Source organism: Ailuropoda melanoleuca, chromosome 5 (genome assembly GCF_002007445.2).
Source record: "Ailuropoda melanoleuca isolate Jingjing chromosome 5, ASM200744v2, whole genome shotgun sequence".
Taxonomy (NCBI): Eukaryota; Metazoa; Chordata; class Mammalia; order Carnivora; family Ursidae; genus Ailuropoda; species Ailuropoda melanoleuca.
This window is the reverse complement of record NC_048222.1, coordinates 1,194,045-1,211,168: the sequence shown is the minus strand read 5'-3', so window position 1 is coordinate 1,211,168 and position 17,124 is coordinate 1,194,045. Positions and strand designations below refer to the sequence as shown.

Sequence of the window (17,124 nt, the reverse complement as noted above, 5' to 3'; positions counted from 1 at the left end):
CCAAATTGTCTTCTGATTGAACAAAGAAATATCACAAAGGTAAAGGTCTTGAAAGAAAAAAGGAGGCTCCAGTTAGCATCTTATAACGAGGGCAATGCATTTTTAAAGACAAAGACAGCAGAAACCAACACTGCACTGTGTGTTAACTAAGTAAAATTTAAATTAAAAAAGAAAAATTAATAAATAAAGAGAAAGACAAGCATTTGCAGACTTAGAATTTAAATGTGACTTTCAGAAGTCATAGTAGCAACTTGAAGTCAGTCGACATGTTTGAAAATCCTTCATCAGAAGTATCAGTGCTCAGGTCCGTTCTATGAAGCCCTACAGGATCTCTTAGCAGCTACGAAGAAGGGATTTCTCTCCTGCGCACTATAAAAGGTCTGTGTTTTCAAGGCTAAAGGCTGGCATTCCACCAGTTGGTACCTCCCAATAAAAGCGGCCTGAGAATGAAATGTTGCCATGGAGAAGTAAAAAGGGAAACGGGGATTATTAATAAAGAGGTGTGAGTCTTCAGAATAGATTACCAACTACTTGGAAGTGGATGAGGGGATGGCAGGACAGCCTCTCATGGTGCCCTGCGGGGCGGGAGGCAGCCTCCAGGTGACGTGATGTGCGGAGCGGCACATCTTCGATCGCCTTTAAATCATTAGGTAATTTTACAACCTGACAGAGACAGAATGTAGGTTGTAGGTATTAATAAAGTGCAAATGATTGCAGGTGATGAATGTGTAAAGGAAGGTCTCAGTCTCCTTGTCCTCCAAAGCTCATTGAACAGGCACTGACCTCTGCAAGCTCCACGCAAGGAGCTTCTAGGCCTCTCTGAATTCTGTGGTTTGGAAATCCCAATAGTCAGCATCCATACTGGACGCTGATCCGAAGCCACCAAGTGAGGACCACCAGCGAAGGGGAATACCTGAGCGACCTGGAGGCTCGAGCTCCACCCACCGCTCCCCCCAGCTGCAACTGCTGCCCTTGCAGATAAAAATTATTCGTTGAACAGCAACAAGAAGGGGAGAGATGCACATCAAATTTATGTAGAGTTGCCCTGAGAAAGACACTAGGATTGGGGCTGCCATTTAAAACAGTGCTTCAGTTTCTCTGCGCTTTTGTTTTTCTTTAAATATAAAAGCGGTTCTAGTGAATATGCCATAATGTTAAGTAACAGATCAATTTTGTGTGGTCACCTCTGTATTCTTCCATAATTTTTTAAAAGGTAAAAGAAGGTGGAGACAATTGTCCAATCCTGGTGTTTGCTGCATTAGAAATTGCAGTTTTTAACATATTTACCAAATCGCTGGCACCTAACATGTGCCAGGTAGTGTTCTAGATACCACGGCGACCACAGCAGCAAGACAGACTAAAAAAAAAAAAAAAAGTCTGTTCTTGTTAATTTACATTCCGGGGNTGGGGGCGGGGGGGGGGGAGACTTGGGAAAGTGGCTACTTTAAATCTCCAAACTGTCCTTGACTGAATCTCTGAAACCGCGACTGGCTCTGTTCGGTTCTTTTGAACTCTGCACTTACAGTCACAGTCTTGTTTACAGTGCTGTAGTCGGTAGCGAGGGCGACCTTTCAGCTAACGGGTTAAAATTAACCCTCTGCTCTCCGACAGGGGCACCTGACGTTGCTAGGGTTGGAGGGTTCTGACTGGTGGATTATTTTCGTCCAGAAGTTACCAGAGTTTTGGTTAGAAACGCAGGGCACACAGGATTCAAAGACTGCTGTAAATGCATCCAATTTGGCGGCGGGGNGGGGGGGTGCGGGTGGGAAAACAAAGCAAAAAAAAAAACAAAACAGTTCACCGCTTAGCAGAGGATGGTTTCGATCCATCGACCTCTGGGTTATGGGCCCAGCACGCTTCCGCTGCGCCACTCTGCTAGGCACGACAATGGGCCTCTAAGTAATCCCTTTATTTTTTCTTCCTCGGAAGGCTGCGGACTTGTTTCTCCTCAAAGCCCACATACCAGTGTCACCCACGCTTCCAACAAGAGACTGAGCCCAGAGCACACTGATTCCACATCTTCCAAAGCAGAAAACCACGTCCCTGTCGGGGCAGCAGCGGTCGCCAGCCCGCCCCGCCGACCGCCGCGGAAGCGACGCTGCGTCTCGTCTTCGAGTCCCAGAACGGACGAGCAGGCTCAAAACGGAACGTGGAAGGAACCCTACTACGGGGGCAACTTCAAAATGATCTGGAAGGACTGAAAGGGGAAAAAACAAAAAAACAAAAAAACAACAGTTGCTGTTGCATTGGCCGGGAATCGAACCCGGGCCTCCCGCGTGGCAGGCGAGAATTCTACCACTGAACCACCAATGCCCCATGCGAAAGCCTCTGCGCCGGAGCTAGAAAAGGTTTAACCCGCTGTTTTTCTCGCTAACGCATTTCTTTTTTTTTTTCGTTTTAGTTCATTTTCCGCTCTTATTGACTAAAATCTTGTAATGCTCCTTCTTCCTAACTTTTTGGAAAACCTCACTTTCGTGGCAAATCCCGTGACCCGGAGGCCAGCCGGGTGGAACCCTCGGGGACGCGGCGGGGACAGCGGGGTGGAACCCTCGGGGACGCGGTGGGGACAGCCGGGTGGGACCCTCGGGGACCGCGCAGGGAGGCGCCCAGCAGCGCTCTCTGCTGGCGGCCCCGGAGAAAAGTAAGGCTGGGGGTAAGGCGGGCTTCGGTTGCCATGGTTATGCAGGTGGCACCGGAAACCCCCTGCAGTCAAAGTGAGCACACAGAGATCTCAATGACGGGTAATTTTCAAAACAAAAAACAAAACAGGTACAATCATAACTCTCCTAGGAATATAAAAATAAACTCCTTAATGAAATAACTGCTGAGATGTTACTACCAGGTCAGAGGAGAATTCAAAGGGATGCCATGTACAGATCAGGGATATTGATGTGAATGTGTAAACAGGGTCACAACTGGCTTTTCCGCGGTGGGAGTGGGTGGGGGGAGTGAACTGAGGAGGAGGAAAATGTCCCATCGGAGACAATTAATTTGCATGTCTATAGACACGAATTATTCTCTATTGCTATCAGTTACCTACAATTTAGAGTTGTAAAATAGCTCCCGCCGGACCAGAATCAGATGACACAGAAGGGTGTGCCGAAATCTTCCTTTGAAGCACAGATTTTCCTGCAGTGTTTTTCTTTTTCAGGGAAATGTGCCAACTCTGAGGACAAACATGAGGGCCATACTCGGAAGTTAAACACCTTTAAAGTCTCACCACTGCTCAAAGCCAAGAGTCTGCTGTTTCTGGCCATCTCCCTTAAAGTCAAGGAGGGGGCTTCGTCACATGTGGGCTCGCAGATCTCTGGAAGAACCCGGTGAAAGACCTGCACGTTCTCCCTAGAAGCCTGTCCACACCCTCCTGCACTTCCAACTGATTTCAGGTACAGGCCGAGGATGGGCCCCTGGGGTTTTCCCTCTTCTACCTGGAAGGATGGTTTGGTTTTGTTAAAGATTTTACCCATTGAAGAGAGAGCGAGCACGGGGTGGAGGGGGGGGCGGTCAGAGGGAGCAGCAGACTCCCCGCTGAGCAGGGAGCCCCCCGCGGACTCGATCCTGAGACTCGGGGACCATGACTCGAGCCTAAGGCAGTCGCTCAACCGAGTACGGTCTTTCTTAAGGACCAGCCCGCTCATTCATTCATTCCCATCCCCACGGCCTCCAGGAACCACGGCCTCCCCTTCAGTCCGTGCTCAGGGGCTCAGCTCAGATGGGGGCAGGGAGGCAGGGAGGATGTGTAACTAGGTACCGATAACCCTGAATTCCTGAAGATCACGCCCAAGCCCCGACCTGTGGCTACGCGCGCGCGCACACGCACACGCCTCACCTGTTCCTTCTCCCCTGCAAGTTACCCCTCTCTCATCTCCTCAGCCTCTCCCCTCGTCGGGAGGGTCCTTCACCCAGAAACCCCACGTCCTCCCACACCGAGGCCTTTCCTGGACACCGCGCGCGACACAGGGCCACCCCCCCTCGAAGAACGCCCACACTCGACCCTCGTGACCCTCGTTCTTGCTTGTGTTTTCCTCACACACTGGCTTCCTTGGGATACGCCGTTCGTTTCCCTGTATCTTCTGTCCGCTTACGGGACGGGATGCCCCCAGCGGAGACTTGGGGCGTTCGGCTCACGGCTGTATCCCAGCTACGAGGCCGCGCGGGCCGCCACCAGACGCCCGGGGAACACCGACCCCCGCCCGGCGGCCCCCGCGCTCCCCAGCACCGACCCCCGCCCGGCGCTTCCCGGGGGCCGCCGCCTCGTCACGCGGCTCCCGGCTCTGCAAGCGGACAGTGGTCCCGGAGCCTCAGGTCTCCCAGGGCCTGTCAGCCGGCGCTCTCAACCTCAGCGGCTGGCCGTCGCCTGGGGGCTCCTCCCACAGCCGGGCCCCAAGCTCCAGAGCTGCCAGTCCAGCGGATCGGGGGGGAGGGGGGCGACCCCAGCTTCGCAGCAAGCGCTGGGCGGCGCCACACCACGAGACTCACACTCGGGCCGGCCACACCGCCCGCCGCCGCTGCTCCCGAAAGCCAGGCCTAGGCCGCCCTCCCGCCCGGCTGCGCTGTCTTCGGTCCCAGGGGGCACGTACTCCTGCTGACCTAGTCCCCCCGAAAACTGAAAGACGGCTCGTCCGGCTCGTCCCGGGCAGGAGCCAGGGTGCAGCTTGCGGGCGTGCGCGCCTTTCCCTCCCTAGCGCATCCCTTCCTTGGCGGCCTCATCATCAGAGTGACTAAGACCGACGCCCAGGAGAGAAGCGATTTACTCTTATAGTACACGAGCCCCCTAAAAATATGAGACTCAACCAACTGACCAAAGCGGGCCCTTTATACCTTTCAGGCGAAGAAATACGTGTGTGCGGAACCGACAAAACAGACAACACACACCGCGTTAGGATGAACCTGGTTTTCTCTCGACCCCCACTGACACTGTAGAGGCGGAAAATCACTTTCCCTCCATGCTTCATTGCCCTCGGCTGAGGACCCCCCCCCAATATAAAAGATGAACAGGAAGCAAGCCAATTTAATAACAGGTATACCTCATGTCTACATAGGAGAGAGCCGTACTTGGGAAAACGCCCCAGAATGGCCCAAACCACTTCCGCCAAAGATGATGGGGTGACGGTGGGCAAGACGCACTGATGGGAAGTTACCCGGCAAAGCACAGGAAGGTCGTTACACACACTTAAGTCTGGGGCCTCCCCCACCCCACAGAATTTCTAGTGATTCAGAGTCTTCATTCACTGCCTGGTGTAGACAGGGTGTCACCCTTACAAATGGACATTTGTCTTCTAAAGTAAATCGCTTTTACAAAAGGGTACCTTCTACTCTGTTTTTAGAGCTTCTGAGTCTGCTTTTCCTTAAAAAAAAAAAAAGCTTATTTTGGTGTGGATTATTCTGCTATGCCTCAAATATGGTTTTCTTTCCAGCAGCCCTAAATTCCCCATTTCTGGTGCTAAACCTGCTGGTACAGAGAGGGCACCTCTCACACCGGACTTACCTCCTGTTTTCGGGGAGACAAGGAGGGTCAGACTATCCTTCCTGCACCAGCTGTTTCTCAAGAAGCTTTAACTACAAAAACAAAAAACAAAAAAAAACCCCAAAAAACATAAAAACAAAAACCAAAAAAACCCAGCGTGTCACAGTGGTGTATGCTGGGGTGGCACATGCTGCCCCCCTTCACGTCACCCCCACAGACTGAGGAAAGGCTATCTGGAAACCAGAATTAGTCTGGACTCCTCTCTTCCTCGTACAGGCCACGTCTAATGGCTCAGTAAACGGTGCCAGCTCTTGCTTCAAAATATACCATTAAAAAGAAAACTACAGGCCCCAAATAGTGTCGCTTGGGCTTCATACCTGACCCGACTGCAGTTTTGACCTCCCCCAGAAATGCAGTCTTACCCAGTCAGTCAGGAATTTTCTAGTCTCCACCAGTGAGGTGGTCTGCCCGCAGCCCTGGACCTCTGCATCCCGGACTGCAAAACAAAGAACGCAATCTGCAGGATAAAACCCTCTACTTTTCCCCCTAAGGGAAATGACCTTGCCTGGGACAATCTTTTCTTTTCTTTTGCTGGTAACGTACTTATCCCACCCTCCCTCCTGTGAAAGCCTCGGGTTTTGTCCGCCTCTCCAGAGTTCCCCTCTACTTTCTGGGTAGGGTGCTTCCACTCCATGAATTATTTCATAAAGCCAATTAGATTGCTCACCGCAGGCCCCGAATGGCATCACTGAGGTTAAAGCCCCAAATCAGGAAACCAAGACTTAATCCCGGATGTAACTGCAGTTTCACGTACCAGGAATGTGACCTTTGACCAGTCAACACGGGATTTCCTGGTCAGTTACTATAGACCCCTTCGCTCCCCTTCGGAGGGCGGCCTTGCCTAAACGGTGCATTCCTTGCTAATAAATTCCTTTCTGCTTTTTTAAATGCCCTCTCTGCCTTTAAAATCCTTTAATTTTCTTTTCATTTAAATTTTAGTTATACAGTGCAATATTGGTTTCTGGAGTAGCATTTAGTGATTTCCTCACTTACACACAACACCCAGTGCCCATCGCAAGTGTCCTCCTCAATACCCATGCCCCATCTAGCCCATTCCCCACCCGCCTCCCTCCAGCAACCCTCAGTTTGCTCTCTATCCTCAAGATGTCTTTTATGGCTTGTTTCCCTTTCTCCTTCCCCTCCCTCCTTTCCACATGTTCATGGTTTTGCTTACTTAAATTGCACATATGAGTGAAATCATATGGTATTTGTCTTTCTCTGACTCACTTATTTCGTTTGGCATCATACACTTTGACTCCAACCACATGGTTGTAAATGGCAAGATTTCATTCTTTTTGATGACTAATCTCCCATCTTTTTCCAGTCATCAGTCGACGGACATCTGGGCTCGCTCCATAGTTTGGCTATTGTAGATAATGCTGCTATAAACATCGGGGTGCAGGCACTCCTTTGAATCTGTATGTTTGTATCCTTTGGGTAAATACTCAGTAGTGTAATTGCTGGGTCATAGGGTAGCTCTATTTTCAACTTTTCCAGAACCCTCCATACTGTTTTTCAGAGTGGCTGCACCAGCTTGCATTCCCACCAACAGAGTAAGGGGTTCCCCTTTCTCTGCGTCCTCGCCAACACCTGTTGCTTCTTGTGTTGTTAGTTTTAGCTATTCTGACAGGTATGAGTGATGAGGGAACAGAAGGCAAGCTGAGGACAAAGCAGAAGCTGACACCCCGCAACCCTCCCCACCACAGGATGTATGTGACATCCCTCAGGCACTCCTGACTGCCCTAAAGGACAAACAGTTAACCACAATCTTGCAAGACTTGAGTCTCCCTCAGTTTACCAATGTCTTAGCAGTTTATAAGAACAAAGCTATCAGTAACCTAGCTTCCAGAAGAGAATATATGTAGACACAGTTAAATTTCCCTACTACCTACAGCCCATTGGCAAGTCTTTGAAACAGGCACAGTGACATTCCTCTAGGAACTCAGCTGCCTCGATGTTAATACTTTGCTAAGGGCCAAAGGCAGTCCTAGCCTGACCCCCTCCCCTCCACCAAGATCCTGTAAGTCTACTTTAATGTATAAAAATTCCTTTGGGAACTTTCTTTATCTCTAACCACCCCCCCAAGATACAGGTTGGCAATCACCCCCCAAGCATATGGCCCACCAATATACATCTGAAAGGTCTCGTGACTAAGGTTTTATTAGACGGTAGTAAATGACCTTTTCCCACCAATAGCTAGCCCCCTCAAGGTCCTGGAAACCTAACTTCCAAAATTCCTTAGAGACTTACACTATCCCTAACCTCCTCCCAACTTAAGAATATATAATGGGCCACTCCTCATGACCCCGGTGCCGCTCTTTCTGCCCAGGGGTCCTATCCCCGTGCTTTAATAAACCACTATTTTGCACCAAAGACGCCTCAAGAATCTTTCTTGGTCATGCGCTCCAGACTTCATCCCACTGAACCTCACCGATATTCCACAACCTCATCGTGAGGGTATCTCATCATAGTTTTGATGTGTATTTCCCTGATGATCAGTGATGTTGAGCATCTTTTCATGTGTCTGTTGGCCATCTGGATGTCTTCTTTGGGAAAGTGTCTATTTGTGTCCTCCACTCATTTCTTAACTGGATTATTTTTTGGGGGGGGTTCAGTTTTATAAGTTCTTTATATTTTTTGGATACTAACCCTTTATCAGGTATGTCATTTGCAAATATCTTCTCTCATTCGCAGGTTGCCTTTTAGTTTTGTTGATTGTTTCCTTCGCTGCGTAGAAGTTTGTTTTGTTTTGTTTTGTTTTAATCTTGATGAAGTCCCAATAGTTCATTTTTACTTTTGAAAAACCTTTCTTTAATTTAGCTCAGTGGAGCTTCCCTCTACCTGCTAGATGGAATGCTGCCCAATTCATGAATCATTTAATAAGGCCGATCAGATCTTCAAATGTATTCAGCTGAATTTTTATCATTTAACAGTACACAGAATGTCACCACTGCGCACCACCTCTAGCATTACACTCTGGTCCACACTACCAGCCTCTCTTACCTAAATTATTGCAAATGCTGATAATTGCTCTCCCTGCTTCTGCCCTGTTTGTATTATAGTCCATCATGTCCCTCCTCTATTCAAACCCTCTTACCCACCATAAAAAACAAATCTTACAGTGACCCATCCTTCCTGTAGGGGAGGAAACTTTTCCTCTACCCTCTTAGGTTCAGTTGCTAGGTGTGTCAATTAAAGACATTAACGGGAGAAAGACATTAACAGGAGAAAAGGCATACAGATCTTATTTTCAACTTTATGTGCATGGGGACATCATGGAAAAGAAATGAAAAATCCAAGGAAGCAGTTAGATTTGCAAGCTGATATTCCAGTTTAACAAAGGGTGAAAAATTGTGCGGAAACGACCTGACAAAGGAAAGAAGGGTTTGGCTTCTGGGAGCAGTGAATTGTGGGAAGGAAATGCATGGGGAAATTGATAGAAGATAAGGGCTATGTTAGTAAAGTTCGTGCAGAGTCATCCTGGTGCAGACTTTCCATCTGCCTCATGGCCATAAAATTCCCTCAGAGAAGGGATTTCTGGCAGTCCTCATTTCTCAGAATTTTCTGCTTTTAGTCAGATAAGGAAGCTCCAAGAAGGTTTCTTTCTGCCTCTTTTGAGTCTCAGTTGCCTTCGGTGCAAAATAACCCATATGCTAATCTGGCATGTTTTGGGGTGACATGTTCTGATCCCCTTCATACCTCCACCTCTGTCTCCCACCCCTCTCACCCTTACTCACTTCATCAAGGTCTCCCCACTGTCCTACATGTAGGAAAGGAAAATACTTTTCTCCTGCTAACCTTAAAAATATAACCGCCAGTTATTTTAGCAGCAAGAATGGGTTCACTTAGCAATAGCTAGAGACTTGCAATCTGGGGCAGTCAAAGCCGTAGGCAAAGGAGAAGAACGCGCTTTTGTAGAGGATCAGGGGAATTTGGCGAGGCTGTTGTCCATTGGAGCAACCTGAGATTTCAAACTGTACTGGCTTTTCATTGGCTGAGTTGAGATAGTCTCTCACTGACTGGACTGTTAGGGGTCCGAGAAAGGAAGGCTTTTTTCCTCCTGCTGGGGTAGTAAAGTCACCTGCAAGGTCTAGGCCTTTCTGTTGCGTCTGAAACGACAGGAAGTGTTGGGCGTGAGAGCTCCCTCTGCTGGCCTTCCGACGCCATTCTTTTTTTTTTTTTTTTAAAGATTTTATTTATGTGACGGAGAGACAGCCAGCGAGAGAGGGAACACAAGCAGGGGGAGTGGGAGAGGAAGAAGCAGGCTCATAGCAGAGGAGCCTGACGTGGGGCTCGATCCCATAACGACGGGATCACGCCCTGAGCCGAAGGCAGACGCTTAACGACTGGGCTACCCAGGCGCCCCTTTCCGACGCCATTCTTAAAGACATTTCCTTTTATTAATTTTCATAGCTTTTACCCTTCTAGGTTCTCGGCTGAGACACACCTGTATAAAGAAACAGATTAACAGGAGAAAAACAAACAAGCATAATAACATGGATACCTCCTGGATACTTGGGAGAGACCCAGGAAAACTCCCGAAAATGGCTCAAATAAATACCTCAAATACCTCTCCAGCTAGAGACAAAAGAGGCACTGTTGGGAACTGGGAGGGAAGCCAGTTATGGGAGATTGTCAGGCAAAGTAAACAAGGGTATGGTTGTTATGCAGAGTTAAGTCTGTGCCTTCTCCACTGATAAATGTGTCTAGAGATTGGGTCATCCCCCTCTTCAAAGTACAGGGAGGGTATATGACTTTACAGGACAACTTCTTGCCTCCTGGGGATCTAGGGAGTGTCTGCCAACCCGCCTGCAGGTCTCCCCATTCTAGGGAGACTCCAGAGACTAGAGACCAAGGAACAAGGCTAGGCATGAGAAAGGTGCCTCTGTCACTCTTACCAGGATAATCCAGTGAGAATCAGGTCTGTTATAAAAACCTGGAGGAAATGTTTGCCACCTCTCCGCTAGGAGAGAGAGCCACAGGCTCAAAGGCAGAAGACAGTGCCCTTACGGGGTGAGGAGCCTCAGCTAAGGAGGGAAGCTGATGGAGAGGGAAGTGAAAATCCTAGAGGTCAGGGAATATGCATCTTTGGTCTCAAAATTCCCAAGACCCTTGACCAGTGGTGACATTCAAACCTTTGTCCCTGTGAAAGGATTTCAATCTAAAACAGAACTGGAGGTTATGAAACAGAGACTCTCCCGCATGCACCTTTAGAAGAAGGGAACGTAAGACCCTAGACACTGATTTCCTGCAAATGCCTGCTGTATAGAGCTCCAAGACTTACCTCCTGGCCAATAGACAGCCATCAGGAACCTCACCCTTGGGTGCCTGGGTCGCGAGGTCCGTTAAGCACCTGACTCTTAGTTTTGGCTCAGGTCTGATCTCAGGAGAGACAGTAAGTCTGTGAGGATTTGACAGGACAAAGAAAGCTTAACTTTGGGAACTTCAAGTAGTGAGGGATTCTGAACAGAATCTGGGCTCCGTCGTAATTAGTGAGAAGTAACAAGGACTGTTTATACAGCCTTCTTGGCCCTAATTCCCCACCTCTGGTGAGAAGGCTGCCCCTCTATCTCCTGGTACAGGGAGGGTCACTTTCTGGGAGATATTTCCTGCTTTCAAGGGACGGAGGACGGTCAGAGGGTCAGAGTGTCCTTCTTGCACAGACTGTTAAGTAATTTTTATTTAAAATAACCAACGTGACAAAGTGGCCTGTCTGGGGCAGGGGGTCCTCCGCTTGCCATTCACACCACTGTTCTAGAGAAGTATCTTAGTCTCAAGAGGCCTCTTCCAAGCGGAGTCCTGGAACCGAAGCCAGTAATGAAGCCGATGATTACGTACGTCATCGACAGTATGTTCCCAGGGGAGACGCCATGCGCCTCGTCCACTCATATTCCTGCGAGCCTGTAGTACTTGATGGCAGGTGATCACCTCTGCGTTGATTTGTGCTCAGTGTCACCCATTTACTTATGGCTTCCGCCTTTCAATTTTATTTCTGACTTCCACAGGCTTACCGGTTTCTCTCGGTTTGGTGCCCCTTTAATCTCGTATGGCTGTCGTCTTTGAGTTCATACAAGTTATTGGTAAGTGCGTGTTCTAGTAGGACGGATGAACACAATTCCTGTGACAACAGTGCCTCCCTTCCAGACCGGTAGGGTTTTAGGAATCACCTTTCGAGGGAGGTTTGACAAGCAGATAGTGTAGACGCCACTTTTGGACACCAGGCACGGACAACAGAAACCTGAGCAAAGCACAAGGGCCCACAGTGACCGTGCAGCTGAACGCAAACAGGCTCGTTAAGCAACCCACCTGGAATAGCCGTCAGCCCCGACTAACCAGCGGGCTACTTACGACTACGTACGACTAGGCACCGTTACCAAAAGGGGGAAATTCCATAGGTCCCCCTAGCTCCTCTCTCCGCCCTGTGATGTGGGCCCTCACCGCAGCCTCAGGCAGAGTCTCTCCTTTGCTGTCCTGCCTACAGCGCCCTCGCAGGGTGTTCAATAAACTTCTATCTTTCTGTTCTGCCCTGGGTGAATTCTTCACCTCCCGTGCTCCGGCCACACACACCCCCCCGGGGTCGCCTCAAAGGAGCAAATGCTTTATCATCTTAGTCATTACTGCACATATTACACAAAGCTATGAGAAGTGTGCAAATTCTTCTTAGAAATCGAGATACGTTATATGTACATAACATTCCCTAACAATATCAGTCTAGTACCTCTATAAAATAGACTAAGCTAGTTTAGTATTTGTTGTTCTGAATGAAACCAAAATGGATTCTAGTTATTTATGGCATATAGTTTAAATAATGCATTAAATACATTTACTGATATATTAAATATATCTAATAGTATATTACATTAAATAACAAATAATATAGTCCATAAAATTATATATTAAATCATTAATATGTATTTAAATAATAAATATATATCATATTTATATTATCGTATTTTAATATATAATGTATACTTTTAAAAGAATCACAAACTGATAGTAAAATATTTGTGTATATATTTTGTATTAATTGTATTACTTCAAAGTTTACCATTATATCATGCATTGAATCAATTAGTGGCTCATTTTAAAAATGCAAAATACCTCGATTGCCATCACTCTGGTTTCACTGCTATTCCTCACAATTCTTTAAAGATCACGGACTTTGACTTTGAGTTCATATCAAAATTTATCTCTGGAAGTCCAGTATATTATTTATTCAGACTTCAAAATATGAATGCATTTTCTTTGGAGAATGTCCTTTCATACTTCCATCTATTCTTTTAGAGTTTTGCTTCCATTTTCCCTTTTAATTATATTTCTTATCAATGGAGATAAAAGATAGGAACTTAGCAAAACATCTTTTTTTTTTTTTAAATATTAGCCCAGCAGTCTTTAAAGTGTGGTCCCCTGATCAGCATTATGTAGGCGTTCATTAGATATGCGAATTTCCAGCCCTCTTTCTCACCTAGAACTTAGAGAATCTGGGGGCAGGGTGTAGATTTTAAAGCCCTCCAGGTGGTTCTGACACATTTTAAGAAGTTTTAAGATCCATTATGTTGTGTTGTAATTATACTGAGGCAGAAATGTATGCTGTTATTGGAAGATCTTAAGAAGAAACATGCTAACTGCATTTCTTAGTTATTGTATTTTCTGTTTTTATGATATATTTAGTGGAAGAAAAAAATTGGGAAAAGAAGGATAGTGAAGAGGCAGTTAAAATGATTACAGTGGACAATTGTAAATCCTAAGATCAACCAAATAGCCAACTCACAGTGTCTAAGTGTTTTCCTCAGCCCTTTGATGAGCTCTGGAGGCCATGTGGAATTAGTATAAATTACAGTCTTTGCCACCTCAGGGCAATAGGATGGAATTAATAAGCTTCGCTTCTTGCACAGGAAGAGTGTGTTAGACAAGTTATAGACCTTATATAATGTGTCATTTTCATGATTTAGACCGTAAGTGCTTTAGGATTTAAAAGGAGAGAGATAATATAGACAGTAAGAGAATCATGAAAAACTTTTTTTCAAAAAACACTTATTTGAGTCAGATCTAAAATGTAGCTACAGTTTTATTTGGGAGGTGGGCTAGGATAGGACAGTTTGAGAAGTGGGAAGCAGAGAAGCAGGAGAATAGAAGATCTAGTGAAACTGTGGAAGAAAAATCATCGTGGGTTTTCGGACTATGTTGTTGTGGGGCTGGTGTTAATGACTTAAGCTAGGCTCTTCACCTTCTCTCTACAGGTAAGAGGACGGGGCTGTGCGTGCTTTTATGGACTTCTGTCAAATTTCCTACAGAAGGGGGGGTTGAGCCTGGGTGAATGCATTTGGATGTGTATAAAAATGACTTGTCTACTAAGCTTTTACTCTAGTCTCACATGAGTCTAACCCTTCCCCAAGTACACAAACCAGGAGTATAAAGCTTGACATGTTAAATATTTTAAGGTCACACTATTTCAGGGGATCATAACAGACCAGTTCTCGGGACTTGTACAATGAATATATTTGGGCAGTAGAAAATAAATAAATTTTCTATCAATGACATTTTATTTGAGGAAGATCACCGTAATAGTTCTTTCTAAGAGTAGTGAGAATAAGGTAACTTGGAGACAATTAAATTATTAAAATGCATAAACCTCAAGTCTCTAAGAAGGCCCAGCATTTGGGCATTCCTGTTTCTTGATTAAGAACATCTTCACAATGGGGCGCCTGAGTGGCACAGCGGTTAACCAACAGACCTATTGCAGCTTTCTGTCGATGACATTTTATCTGAGGGAGATCATCACAACAGTTCCTGTGCTGGTAGGATGAAAATGAGGCCACTTGAAGAGGAGTAAGTTAGTAAGCCGAGTACATATAAGTGCTTACAAAGCCGACCATTTGCATATCCCTTATTTCTTGGCTAAGAAGACTCTTGCAACTAATCTTTTAAAGGCGTCCTTTACCTCTTTATTCCTAAGTGTGTATATCAGGGGGTTCAGCATGGGTGTAATGACCCCATAGAAGAGGGACACCATCTTTCCCCCAGTCCTTGGAGGCAGGGGATGGTGGCTGCAGGTACATGGAGATAGCAGTGCCGTAGAACAGCGACACCACGATCAGATGGGAGCCACAGGTGCCAAACGCCTTTCGCCGGCCCTCGGCTGACCGGATTCTCAACACTGCTTGGGCAATGAGAGCACACGAGATAAGGATGAGCGTCACGGGTAGTAAGAGAACTAGCACACTGATAAAGAACAGTTCAGCCTCGTTTGCTGTCGTGTCTACGCAGGACAACTTGGGCAGAGCAGGGACTTCGCAGAAGAAGCGATCTACTTCCCGGCGGCCACACAGCGGCAGCTGGAGGGTCCAGGTGGACTGTAGCCCGGAGTTGCCGAAGCCACTAAGCCAGGACGCGGCTGCCAGCTGGAGGCACAGCCTTCGGTGCATGATAACTGAGTAGCGGAGAGGTGGGCAGATAGCTACGAACCTATGAAAGGACATGACGGCCAAGAGAAGACATTCGGTGGAGCCCAAGGCCAGGAACATGAAGAGCTGGGCCACACAGCCGCCGTAACTGATCGCCTTCCTGCCGCTGCAGGTGTTTACCAGCATCTGCGGGACCGTGCCTGTGGTGTAGCAAAGGTCCCGCAGGGACAGATTGGGAAGAAAGAAGTACGTGGGGGGGTGGAGTTTGGGGTCCAGCTGAGACACAAGAATTATTGCCAGATTGCCAAAGATAGTCACGATGTAGGAAACCAGGAAGACCGCAAAGAGTGGGGGCTCCAGCCATGGTCGATCCGAGAAACCGAGGAGGATGGGCTCCCGTGGGACGCTCTTGTTCACCTGGCTCTCATCAGTGCTTCAGCTCTTTGTTCCCTGAAACACAAAAATTCAGGAAATCAATGAACACATATTTGCTATTTCAATTATCTGTAATCACTTTGCTACCTGTTTGAAGATATTTACAGAACGAAGATTGCTTGTGATATGAAAAATACATAGTTGGAAATATCCATAATTACTTAGGTATTTCTACAATTTAATCTTTCTAGATCTGTATCAGCACTTCAAAAATGAAGGCCCAGCAGGACCTGGGTGGTTCAGTCGTTAAACGTCTGACTCTTGATCTCAGTTCAGGTCTTGATCTCAGGGTCGTGAGTTCAAGCCCAATGCATTGGGCTCCACAGGTATGGAGACTGGTTTAAAAAAAAGAAAAAGAAAGCCAAAATTTAAGAAGTAAATACCTAATTTAAACAACTTTCATAAAATGTGTTCTTTAGTTTTTTTGGTCATTTCGTTAATCTTTGTTTGCACTACTTTCCAATTCAATAGCTATTTTTAGAATGATTCAGTTCTAATTCCTGCCATCCTACCTTTTCGTTCTAATTTTTCCTCAAGACCATGGAGATTACCTTATCATCTGAAACAGTTAAAATTATTCAGACCACCCCCAAAACTATGTAGGTAGGTTCTAGCAAGTCATCAGACATATTAAATAATAATAATAATAATAATAATAATAATAAAAATTCTAATCCCTCTTAAGACCTCACAGAATCAGAATAAAAAGATATTCATAACATGGAGTTTGGAGCCAGACAAGCCTGGGTTCAAGTCTCTACTAAATAAAGTCATCAGGTATATCATTCTGGGAGTGTTTCTGATTCTCTTGAACATCAGGCTCCCCGTCTAGAAAATGGGTATAATAATGCCTTTCTGGTGTGGCGGGGGGAGTGTGAAGGAAACGGACCATAGTGACCTCGGGCCTCTGAGATGTTCAGAGAGGAAGCTGCCTGTGATTGCTCGACCTCGAAGCGTCCTAGGTCCACCCATGGAAAATGACCCTGTGAGTTGACAATTTACCTTCTGGTCCCTCCACAACTCTAACACCGCCCACCTAACAGCAGATGCAAAGGTGACTCTCAGCTGTGATGTACCCTGTGATGGCCACGGCAGGTGCCGGCGCGGGGCGCACGGCGGCGGGAACCGGGTACCGCAGGGAGGCGGGAGCTCTGGTGTTCGGTGGGCAGCCGGCTGAGAGCCCGCAGCTCGCTCTGGCCACCGGCTGGGGCTGTGTCCATCCCAGAGTCGGCTCCCTCACTACGCTGCCCTCTATTATTATTATTTTATTGGTTTAGACATGTGAATTTAATGATAGGATCATGATTTTTGAATTATTAATTTATGCTTTAATTTCGCCCACACCTATAGTTCTCGGTACAGAGTGGTAGGGAAGTCTTTCAGTGTCACTTGGAAAATTTCTGCTGCTGTGCAGCTGTCAATAAAATGAGGTGTGAGATACAGATATAAATTCAGATAAAGATACGAATGTGCAAAAAAGCTCAAATTCTCAGGGGAAAAGACAAGTATCTGAACATGCTTTTAGCATACTTCGTGTGTTTACTTGCGTATGACGGTATGATATTATATCTGTTAGTAAACACATATGTATAAAAATGTCCTGAAAGTATGCAGAAGTGTTAAAAATTGTTACCGCTGGCCAGTGAGGATGGAGAGAGAGTAAAGCCGACTTTAATATTTACCTTTACTCCTGCTCATTCTAATTTTTAGTAAGCAAGTATATTAGTAACCTTTTATTAATAAAAGTTATTGTGTATT

The 17,124-nt window shown here is 46.6% G+C and overlaps 1 protein-coding gene, 1 long non-coding RNA gene and 2 other non-coding genes across 4 annotated transcripts; all 4 read right to left on the bottom strand.

Annotated features, from left to right (window-relative positions):
- Nucleotides 1–1,805: 1,805 nt before the first annotated feature.
- Nucleotides 1,806–1,877, bottom strand: TRNAM-CAU. The gene has a single exon. It is a non-coding gene; the product is annotated as a tRNA-Met (tRNA).
- A 186-nt stretch (nucleotides 1,878–2,063) lies between these two features.
- On the bottom strand, nucleotides 2,064–6,897 carry LOC117795067. The gene is made up of 3 exons (XR_004625255.1): nucleotides 5,890–6,897; nucleotides 5,489–5,559; nucleotides 2,064–2,197 (listed from the first exon to the last, which is right to left on the bottom strand). It is a non-coding gene; the product is annotated as an uncharacterized LOC117795067 (long non-coding RNA).
- Nucleotides 2,243–2,313, bottom strand: TRNAG-GCC. Its single transcript has one exon. It is a non-coding gene; the product is annotated as a tRNA-Gly (tRNA).
- Nucleotides 6,898–14,383: 7,486 nt separating the features above from the next.
- LOC100468695 (olfactory receptor 2B6-like) lies at nucleotides 14,384–16,586 on the bottom strand. Its single transcript, XM_034660180.1, is given in 3 exon segments — nucleotides 14,384–14,549; nucleotides 14,551–15,348; nucleotides 16,443–16,586. Coding segments are annotated over 3 exon segments (1,077 nt in total). The 3' UTR covers nucleotides 14,384–14,414.
- Nucleotides 16,587–17,124: the final 538 nt, after the last annotated feature.